At 38.9% G+C, this 11,754-nt stretch overlaps 1 protein-coding gene across 6 annotated transcripts in view; it reads left to right on the plus strand.

Annotated features, from left to right (window-relative positions):
* The window catches only part of COL3A1 (collagen type III alpha 1 chain), a 96,844-nt gene that overhangs the window by 36,808 nt on the left and 48,282 nt on the right, over positions 1-11,754 (plus strand). For 5 of the 6 annotated variants that reach the window (XM_019523073.1, XM_019523074.1, XM_019523078.1 and 2 more), the window contains exons 3-6: positions 3,170-3,217; positions 3,991-4,107; positions 8,247-8,306; positions 11,080-11,154. In XM_019523073.1, coding sequence (XP_019378618.1) covers positions 3,170-3,217; positions 3,991-4,107; positions 8,247-8,306; positions 11,080-11,154 — 300 coding nt within the window. The remainder of the gene's footprint in view (positions 1-3,169; positions 3,218-3,990; positions 4,108-8,246; positions 8,307-11,079; positions 11,155-11,754) is intronic. The other variant, XM_019523076.1, reaches the window with a different exon arrangement.

Raw genomic sequence — 11,754 nt, forward strand, 5'->3', positions numbered from 1 at the left:
GTTCAGTAAATTTCTTAACTTTTAACCAGTATTATTTTTTAAGTATCTCTGTTCTTGATTCTATCTGAACAAGATATGATAAAATAATACTTTTCAAAAGGCACGTTTGCCAGATAAGCTAACCAATCTAAAAGCAAAAATACCGTAAGAACGTTTTTTCTCATGAGACTGTCAGCCAATTTTACATACATCAAAGGTTTTGATAAACTTTGGGGAAGCAGCAAAAACATCGGATGTCTCTTACCAGCACAGCTTCAAATTCTGGACTGTACCTTCCCCAAAGTTCAGAATTGATAGATTTCAGAGTTTTGGTTCAAGAGCATTCAAATAACATTTACCCAGACATCCTGATCCATATCATAAAGCAAGTTATAATGTTTTCAAACTGTGGTAAAGCTCACATACTAGACTGTGATTCATGATATTTGTCATGAATCAAACAAACAAAACTTCTTCATCTTATGAGAATCAGTCAACAGTGGGCACGTCTACATGAGATTCTTACTATGCATTAGCCTAATAACACTGTGCAGTAGCGTGGCGGTTACAAACCAAGGTAAAAGCCTACTGCTCAGTCTTATTAAGCTAATGCGCAGTAAGCATCACCAAAAATGTGCTCTGGCGCTAGTGCACAGTAATTCTAGTTACTGTGCATTTAGTTAGTACTTTTTTAAGCAAGTACTAAACTAAATGCATAGTATCTAAGGTGCATTATTGAACATGTAGATACACCCAGTAAGTACTGATTGTTAAAAGATAGAAACAACTACACATTAACAAACCTGTCTGAATTAATCCTTCCTTATAGAGCTGAATAAATTCTTTGGACAAAATTCTTTTCTCACCAGTTTTACCTCATTGTAGAATACCTTTATTTTCTTACAGTAGTTATTTCTGATTTACTGAAATGAAAGGTGAACCAGATCTTGCATAATTAGTTTCTTATTATCACACACTTAGATGTCAGCTATATGTAAAAGGAGGTACAAATGTCTAAAAGATGTGTCTGTTTAGCCCAAAAAGTGAGGTGAAGTAGCCCAAACTGAGCTTCTTTCTGCTGCAGCTAAATGGCTTCTAATCCCCTTAAAGCAAAATTAGGTATGCTTACACAATGTTTACACCACGCTGCAGTGTATACATACCCAAAGATTACCTAAAGATGCAGGAAGACATTTTGTCCTGATTTACATTCTATACAATTTCATTAAAATAATGGTATTTGCACAAGGTTATGGTGCTTTATGCCGTCATTTCATAGGAATTACTTTCTCCTGAGATTTTCATTGTTTCTAGGTTTGGGCTGAATTAAAGGTCTGAAGAATTATCTTTCTCAGAGAATTATGGAGGTGTGTTTCAAGCACTAATTGTGCACATGTGTTGTGTATGTGTGCACATGTGAAAAAGAAAAAAAGAGCATGCTTCCCTCTAGTCACTGACTCCAACAATTTCACACCTTTCTCCTTCCTCACAGATGAGTCATTTCTTAGCTCTAGCAGTAAAGGCTTGTGTTTGGATGCTGATGCTCTCAGGGGCTGTGCCCCACTTAATCAACTCCTGGCCATGGTGGGGAGATAATAGGCTCTTCTACGAACTCTTACTTCACTGTATAAGACTGGCCAGTTCAATGGGAGGTAGAATATTGTGGATCAGAATATGGGAAATGCCATAGAATCATAAAAGATAGGGTTGGAAGGAGCCTCAGAAGACCATCTAGTCCAACCCTCTGCTCAAAACAGGACCATCCCCAACTAGATTGTTCCAGACAGGGCTTTGTTGAGTGGGCCTTAAAAACCTCCAAGGATGGAGATTTCTCCACCTCTCTAGGTAACTTATTCCAGTGCTTCACCACTCTCCTAGTGAGAGAGTTTTTTTCCTAATATCCAAACTAAACTTTTCTTGTTGGAACTTTAGACCATTGCTTCTTGTTATGTCATCTGCCACCACTGAGAAGAGTCTAGCTCTATCTTTTTTGGATAGTTAAAGGCTGCTATCAAATCCCCACTCAGTTTTCTCTTCTAACTAAGCCCAGTTCTCTCAGCACTCCTCATAAATCATATGCCCCAGCCCCCTAACCATTTTAAATGCTCTCTACTGGACTCGCTCCAATTTGTCCATATCCTTTCTGCATTGGGGGACACAAAACTGGACATAGTACTCCAGATGTAGCCTCACCAGTGCTGAATACAGGGGAAGAATCACTTCCCTTGATCTGCTGGCAATGTTCCTACTAATGCAACACAGTTTGCTGTTAGCCTTCTTGGTAACAAGGGCACACTGTTGACTCATATCCAATTATTGTCCACTGTAACCACCACATCCTTTTCTGCAGAGCCGCTGCTTAGCCATTTGGTCCCAAGCCTGTAGCGTTACATGTGATTCTTCTATCCTAAGTGCAGGACTTTGTACTTGTCCTTATTGAACTTCATGAGACTTCTTTTGGCCCAATCCTCCAATTTTTCTAGATTACTCTGATCCTAGCCCTACCCTCCAGCATATCTACTAGTCCCCCCAGCTTGGTGTCATCCATGAACTTGCAAAGGGTTCAATCCATCCCATCTTCCAGATCATTAATAAAGATATTGAACAAAACCAGCCCCAGGACCAACCTGAAGGAACCACTGAAGAAAACCGGTCACACTCAAAGGATCAAAATTCAACACTGGAAGATCCTGAGGGTCACTTATAATTTAATTATGGTTTGAAAATGAAATGTATAAATCAATTCATGGCAGCATTTTTGTCCTGACAAATGAAACTCTAAAGATTTTTATCCTGGCTATTAATATGTGCAATAATAGATTAGGGAAGAAATAAGACAAGTATTCTCTTTGGATTCTCTTAATGAAAGCATATAACATACCATTCTGAGCCATTGCATCCAGTGGCAAAGCTCTCATTGACTTCAAAAGGTTCAAGTTTCATTTACAGTATTTGTCATACTTGGCTACTGTCTGCCACGCTGTAGGGTGCTCCATGGTAATACAACTGAAACACTTTTCATTTGACAGTAGAAAAGCAGACTGTTAAATGTTTATATGGAAGTAAAAGATAATGTTTGATAAAATTATGTTTCCATTGTTGGAGCACTTTTTCTACTTTTGATTATTATATATACTGGTTTTTCTTCATGTGCACTTAATTGTTATTTTTCTTTTTGTTTTTCTTTCAGCCTCCTCGTCCTAATGGTCATGGTCCTCAAGGCCCCAAGGGAGACCCTGTAAGTGCTGTCAAATTTTTCAAGGAAATCCCCCCCCCCCAAAAAAAGGCAAGATCTTGAAAGCATTAAGCAAGCTCATGTTGGTGTCTGCTAGGATAATTTAACCTCTTTGGCTATAATCCATTCAAAATGTAAAATCAAGATAATCCCATTAATCTAATTAAAGTTGGGAAAACAGAAGGGAAAGGAGTTTTTAGCCCAAATTGTGCATAAATGTGTAGACTTCATGGTTCAGGGGTACAGACTGTAGCCATGTTGGTCTAAGGACATAGGCGTGTATGTCTAAGGACATAGGTTCTGCAGACACTTTCTCAGCCTGATGAAAGGTTGCAAAGAAGAATTTGTCCAGTGATTTGAGTTGGTCTCATAAAAGATATTGGATTTGCCCAAGAACCTTGTCTAGACTTTATGGTAAATTTTATTCATGTTGAAAATGATGTATATAGGCTGCTGTAGCACATTTGCATTTTATAGTGAACTATCAGCCTGTACTTTGATATTTGTTTATTACATGAACCAAAACCACTTGCAATCAGATTCAATAAAATACACTTTTTCTCCTAGTGTTTTGAACTGTATTCATTGTTAAAAGAGAAAGTTCTCTCTTACAATATATAGAAACTCACAATGTACTGAACTGTATAATATTACCAGCTCTTATTTCCATTGATTTCCCCAGGGGCATGATTTGTTCCATGGGGCCCCAGAGTCAAATATTTAACAGCAAGTACAAATGCACAAATGTAAATAACTTTCTATTTCAAACTTTCTAGGGTAGTCCTGGTATCCCCGGTAGACCTGGTTCACCTGGCTCCCCTGGAACGCCAGGCAGTCCCGGTCCTCCTGGCTCACCTGGGATCTGTCAGTCATGTCTCCCTGGAAATGGAGGAGTAAGTTATCATTCTATTTAACTCTTTAAGTTGCACATAGCACTAATGGCAATATTGTCACTCACTCAATATGCCTGTATAGACAAAGAAAATGGAATAGATCCTCCCTTACTACATTGTAACCCCATGTGTGCTGATGCAAGAAAATGATCTCATCAGAGCTGATATGCCTGTTCCATCAGCTATATACTGCATAGATGGGTGGAAATGGTTAGGAAGTAGAAAATGGAGGGTTGGGCTAGATGACTTGTGGAGGCCCCTTCCTGCTATACTTATCTGTGATTTCTTCTCTATGAAATATTGACTGTACCACCATACACATATACATACCACTCCCTTACAAGTCAGTATAAGCAAGCCAGGACAGCATGGAAACAATCTGAATATACTCAGCCAGAGATAAAATCCTGGCCATGATGAATAAAACTAAAGAACTCGCATTAATTTCAACATAATTATCATTTCACATTAGACACTAGTATCTATGGAGCAACAGAAAAATAGAAGCTAAGTTATGATATTCTAAATCACAGTGAGTGTCCCCCACAGTGCAGTTGTTACTGCACCGTCATTTAGTACTTGCTTTAGGAAGTACTAAATGATGGCACAGTAACACCCATCCCAGCAACACAGTTATTTTTAGCAGCTACGTTGCTACAGCAATGCATTATAGTGAGGTAGCTTATCGCTATGGTGACATAGTGATGGCATCACCATTTGGGTCTGCTGATGCTACGTCACTATAGTGATGAGCTATGTCACTATAGTGCATCACTGCAGCAACATAGCATCACATGTAGATGCTCCCAGTATTGCCCTGGTCTGCTTCTGGGACCATAGGGCTATTCCCTGCCATTCACCCAGCAAAAACAGCATATACTACTAATGTGCCTTAAGTGATATAATGAAGATGGGAGATCTCCAGACCGGTTTAAGGCAGTTACATATTCAAGTCCCGTTAACTTTCAATGACACTTGAGCATATAACTCCCATTTGTGTTTTTGAAAATAACAACCTAGAGTACAACTTTTATTAATACAGTTGTTCTGAAGTGCAATTAAATGAGTCATCTGATATGCCTGAAAGGTCCAGGTACAATAAAGGACTAGCATACCTCAAAATGTGTTGGGCTAGAAAGGCAGTGTGCAAGAGTAAATATGAATCTGTTGCCCAATGGTTAGTATTCTCGTCTGAGAAGCAGAAATCCTAGGTTCCAGTTCTTGCTCTCAGGGTTATTTCTGTATGTTATCTGGTGACTCCTTAATGTAAACTACAGAAGCAATTTTAGGAGGAGCGGCCAAAGCCTACATGTCCTTTCATCCAGGTGAGTGACCTAACCACTGAACTACAAAGTGAGCAACGTTCTCATTTCTTTCTGGCCCACTAAATCTTGAATTCCTTTCCACATGGGAGGACAGGTTGAACCTGGGTATGTGTATGTATCCACAAGGGAGAAGACTTTCACCCAGAACAGTGGTAAGGGTGCTGTGTGAGAAGGTCAGAGATCTAGGTTTGATTCCCATCAGTGAGAGGAGGGGACTGAACCCATCTCTTCTATTTCCTGCCAGGAGTCTCCAATCACTCAGCTATTGTATAAAAGCAGTAAATCATCACCCTTCAACTTCTGTTTCCTTTTAAATTAAAGCTACTGCAATTTACCAGGAATATGGAATGTTTTTATGTTGTGGACAAGGTCTGAAAGTGCCTACAAACTCAAAGCTCTTACAGAATAGATGGGTGGAAATGGTGGAGTGCCTAATTTCTAGGTCCTGAATGAGCTTAGGTATGAGGTGCTCAGTCATTGAGGTGCTCAGTCCTGTCGAAGCTGAGGCACTTCTGTACATACCCAGAACTAGAAATTTCAACCACCTGTGAATGTGGGTATGAATCAAAATTTGCATCACCTACGGAGTATAGGTGCCTTACAAGTTTTCAGGATCAGAGTTTTGGACTTAGCTTTCTAAATTCTGCTAAATCCCTAACCTAGATATCTACATCCTTTTTTGGATCTAGGGCTATTTGTACTCTTGTACTCTGGAACCTTTTAGCTAAAATTTTATGCATTTATTTTTGTAGCAGGAATTGAAGAGCAAATGATTAGAAGGCTGATATTTTTCCTGCATAAAATTAGATTTATCAATACTTAGTTTCACACTTCAACTACTTTAGTACTAGAATATAAAAGAATTTATGCTGTAACAATTGCTCTTCCTAAATATGACTCAACTTGGTCCATCGTTCAAAAATAAATGCCTTCATAAACCTTTCTCAACAGAAAGTGAGCCAAAGGTGTCTCTTCCTTGTCTTTAGCTACTTCCTAAAGGAACAGTTTCAAAGGGACAAAACTTCTGGGTGACATATCAACAACTGATTAGTCAGTCTTAGTCAGCATTTTGCTATTGCAGCAGGTTCAACAGAGGTGAAGAGGGCCTGAATCTGTCTTCCACTCACATTCTAGTTCTGCAATTAAATCCCCAAGAGCAGATCCCTCTGCTCACGTAAAGCCCTGCTAACATCACCGATGCTCCACACTGGGATATCATTCTACTTCTACTGCTTCAACTCCAGGTTCTGGGTCTAAAGTGGGCTGAATAATCCCATTATTGGATGTATTCACGCCTTTCCAACTTTTCCTCTTAAGCACTTATCTGGCAAAAATATTTACGTTGCATTAATTCCAGTTCACCTCACTTTACCAAACATCTTCAAAATACATTCAAAAGGTATGCAAGTTAGCAGATAGATTGGGAACATCCTGGAGGACTGAAAATAAATTCTGTTTTGCTTTGTATTGTCAAAAACCTATTGTCTGAAAATCACATATTAAAAATAACACCTGCTTTCCAGAAGCCAACTGGGCCTGTTCTGTCCTCTGGCCTTGTTCAGAACTCTCCTAATGTTAAAGCGGGTTTGTCATAGAAGAGTGAAAATTATCTCCTTGGCCTGGAACTGGAGACTATCTTTGAATTGTTCAGCCCAGCATGAGAAAAGCCTTAAGAAATCTGCAGAGATGAAAAATAGCTGTAAAATGGCTGCAAAGTTTCTTGCTCCACGTTATAAGATGCACCAGGTCTTAATCTGAGTTTATTTTGGGAAGCTGAGGGGAAAAGTTAGGGAATGACAAAAAGATTTTAGGGTTAAAAATGCTCTGAAATGAGATGTGGTAAAATATTTGTGTTCACAACACTTGAACCTTTAGTAACTGACTCAGTTAATACTACTGTGATTTATTTCCTTTGATGTCAGTGGAAAATCTCTCATTAACTTCATTGTGTTGAGCCAATAAAGATGGAGTTACAGGAAGAAACTTAGGAAAATAGAATGAGCCAAGTTTTCTGGTAAGACATGACCCAATAATAGGTATGGAACTAAGAAAAGAGAAGACAGACCAGGGAGGCATACTTGCTTAGATCCAGTGTAGGTCTTAGCAGGCTCATCTACACGAGATGTTTACTGTGCAGTTTCCTAATTAATGGCACAGAAAATGTCTCAGCATCTACATGTGCCCCCCTATTAGGACTCCTGAAACTAATAAACTCTGCAGCAGGGTAGGATTTGTAAATACAAGTGCTACCCTGCTACAGAGCTTTTTTTTCCGTGCACAGCAGAGCACATATATCCACTGACTGGCTGGCTGGAGCACGAGGGTGCTTCAGTGTGGGGTTAGCCAGCAGGCAGTGCCCTCACTGAAGCATCCTTGTGCCCCAGCCAATCCCCCCTCCCTGGGCTGGCAGCCTGGCCTCCAGAGACCTCCTGCCAGCTGGAGCTGCTGTGACTTGACTCAATGTGCTGTGGTCTGGGCACATGTGGAGACATGCACCCGGGAGCTTCCCAGGAGAAATACACTGTGGGACAATAAGCTCCATAGTATTTTGCTGCCCCGTAATGGCACATGTAGATGCACTGAGCCATATATAGAGCTTTTGCTACCCTCTTCCCCAGGATGAAGGCAAAGAAAGATGCCATACAGTTGTCCACTAAGGAAGCCTTTCAAAACATGGCAGGGAATTTAAATTTGAAAACATTGCTTCACTAAGTATATACATGAATTATTTCTCATTAAAGAAGCCTCAATAAGTACATATTTCCTGTTTTGTTTTCTAACAGACACTTCTGGTTTTTTTGATCTCTGTTACAGAGTTATTCTCCTCAGTATACTGGCTATGACACGAAGAAGGCTGGTGGTAGTATCATTGATGTAAGATAATAACAATTTCTCTCTCCATCGTTAAGCACACTTTTTCCTCCTTATAGATTGTGCCATGGATGTTTATCTCTTTTCTGTTAAATGAATGAAGTTATTTACTGAATCACTGCCTGCAAATGGAATAAAGTTTAGGGCAGAGTTTAGCTGGGAATTATTGTTCTAGAGCAGTTCCAGATTTATGCACGACATACACTATGCAATCACTCTTCTTTTTTTCTCTTCCTTCTCCTTCCTGTCTCCTCATTTCTTTTCTCCTACATATTCTCTGATTCTCTCTCATAAGCTATTTCCTCTTTTTTATCTTTGCTCATCTCTTTCTCACTTGTTCATTCCCCTCACTTTTGCTTCCTTGTTTCTCTCCCCTTTTTCTCTCCTTTTCTTCCTGTACGTCTCACCATTCCTGTACTTGTTGTTTGTCTCTTCCTTTATTAAATGCTTCTCTCTCACACAACATCTCTGCCTTTCCTTTCCTCTCTCCAGTAACATTCAGGGTTATTTATGTTCAATATAATCCTTTATCTCACTTTCCACAGTGGAAATGTGGTTGGATGAAAAATTAATATACACCCCTTCATTCTAGTTCTTTTCAGACCAGATGCAGACAATTTTCTACTGTGTTCTTTTTACCCACAGCTAATCAGACTGCACTAAGGATGTTGACTCTATTGCCTGATGCAAGCTTTTAAGATTTTTCATTTAATGAAGTCAAAAAAATATGTTGAATAAAACAATCATGCAGATTGTTGGAGAAGATGCATCTCAGGAAGTTTCATTTTGTGCACAAGGTTTTTAATTTTGGCATCACTGCTAACATGAAGTGCTCCAGAACTGTAGTTTTCCATTGATATGTACAAGTGCCTTCTGATTAAAGTCAGGGAACACAGTACAATACACAATGGGTATAATTAATTGTTATCTGAAATGGTTACTTCTTCATTAGTTACGGTAATGCTTTTTCTAGTTTTACAATCTGCATAGCAGGGATTGCATAGCATGTAATGTATTACATGAAGGCAGCACCAAGCAAACATGTTATTTCACTATGTTCCATCAGATCACTGTGTGGGATGAATGGTAGACTTCCTCTTACTGAACTATATATATTTTTCTCCTCACTTATGTTTTCTATTGTTTGTTTCTACCTCATTCATTCACTGATATGGTCAAGGTTTCTACAGTCATTCATTCATCTACTATTTTGTTCATTCACTCAATCTTTTGTCACTTATCCATTTATCCTTTTCTTTATTTGCAGTTCCTTAGTTTTTGTTCATAGTTTGTATACCATCTACATTCTGCTACTTAGCTTCCGACTAAAAGATGTGCTGAACTAGAAAGACAAGAGATACTCTTCAGTTACTTGCTCAGATCCAGCATACATTGCTACACTATATTTTGGCATTTACATTAGAGTTGATCATATATTTTTCATACGCAGAACACAATTTGGGGGGGAAGGGCAGGAGGGATTTTGTGGGGGTTTTTAAGCTAAATTGGATAACCTAAATGCTTTGCTGTCTGTTTTTGCCAGACATTGTCTTCCCACTTGCTTTACATGTGACTGATACGTTGTGATTAATACAGCCAATAGAACTAAACTCATTACTAAACGTATTATTTTGTGGCATGCTATAAATCTCAAAAGCATTTGTTTATTGTTACTGTTGTTTTTATTAGTATCTTTTTGTAAGTTCAGATAAGTACTGAATCTCTGGACAGTTTGAGGAGGCAACTGGTGTTTTCCATAGCTCAAATATTTTTTTCCTTAGAGGTGTTTAACCATGACTAGTATTTCATTATCCATACATCTCTTCACCATTATCCTTGCTATGTCCTTTTACTATATGTTTACAGATCTTTTTACCTCTACATGTTAGTTTCTCTTCATACGTTTTCATTTTATATTGACTTTCATATGGTCTGTTTTATTGTTTTTCTCTCCACCAAAGCACATTTTTCAGCTAAAAAGCACTGTTTTCACAATCTGGAAACAGTGATAAACACATGCCATTCTTAACTATAGCTTTATTTCTATGTTCTGCACTTTGAAAGATAACATGTTTGGTTTGTGTGTAGCCATATATTGATCCTGCAGCAGTGCAATTTCTTCCATGTTAAATTAGTTCTAATGATGAAGAGTGAGAGACTCCCTATAACAACGACACATCCAAAGCAAACTGATTTGCCCAGATCCAAGTTCTCTGTCAATCAGTGTACTCTGATAAATACATAGCAACTGCTATCATAATTTTCACAGCATAAGCCTCTGAAATATTGTTTACAGAAGTTGGAGTAACCTGGTTGAGTGAAAATTGGTTAGAACTAGAGCATCTGTTAATATACTATCTGCGCTGTAAATGATGGAATTCTATCTGTTCCATGAGAAATACTATGCATGCTCTAAGCTATAGAACATATTTTCTCCACTATGAATAATATCATTTATGCTGTTCTCATTGGACTGTAAATACTGAAGACTATAATTTGAAACATAATAAATTGCTCAGTCATTCAGTAAAAGTGCATTCTGCTTCTGCTGAGGTACTCTTGGATACTAAAACAATTTTTTTGGTACAGTTCCCTCTTTCCTGATAGAAAATTTTCCACCAACTACACTGTATTTCACTACATACTTCTGGTTAATAGCAATAGCTTTACTATTGAAATCTGTTTTTTACTATAATTCCCACTAGCAGTATGGTCATGTTAAGTTTCATATCCGGCTTATATTGCTATAATTACTATTTTTAATTCTGCACTTCAGGGTGTGTATCCAGGACTGCCTGGTCCTCCTGGCCAACCCGGGCCCCCTGGCCCAACTGGCCACCCAGGTCAACCCGTAAGTACAATTCATTTTTGCATATACGGTTTGTCTCTTGAAATATCCAGACCTTTTCTCCTTGAATTTGGGCACAATTTCAGCTAGGAAATCTAGTTTCTAAGAGTTTTATTATTTTGTCTTGGTTCTTTTCTTGGCCTGTAACTTTCCCTCTGTAACAGATGTCTTAAGGCCAGATTTAAAACAAAAGCACTCCCAGTGGAGACAATGGTATTGTTTGGCATGTAAGTCACGGCAGAATTTGGCCATCAAAAATTCTTAGAGCAAGTACAACATTATATGTTGATCACGCCAGCCATGCTTATGTTGCCCTAAAAATGACACTCCCAATCTAAAGTTAGTTTTATCAGACAAGAGCTAATTATAGATTGGCATGGGTTAACCCACCCTAAAGGGGTCAACACAACCTAAGAGCTTGCATGCCTTCCCAGCACAGCCCCAGAACTGGAAAAGGCCAGCCACTCTCTACAGTCCCAGGGCTGTGCTGTTTTTATGTTCATGAACCTGACCAAGCTATTTTTATCCTCCACCTAGGCACTGCTCTGGACTGGGCTGCCCCCCACAGCAGACCTGAAGCCCCCTCCCCCCCCCCCACACACA

Source organism: Gavialis gangeticus, unplaced genomic scaffold (genome assembly GCF_001723915.1).
Source record: "Gavialis gangeticus isolate Ggan-Ray unplaced genomic scaffold, GavGan_comp1, whole genome shotgun sequence".
Taxonomy (NCBI): domain Eukaryota; kingdom Metazoa; phylum Chordata; order Crocodylia; family Gavialidae; genus Gavialis; species Gavialis gangeticus.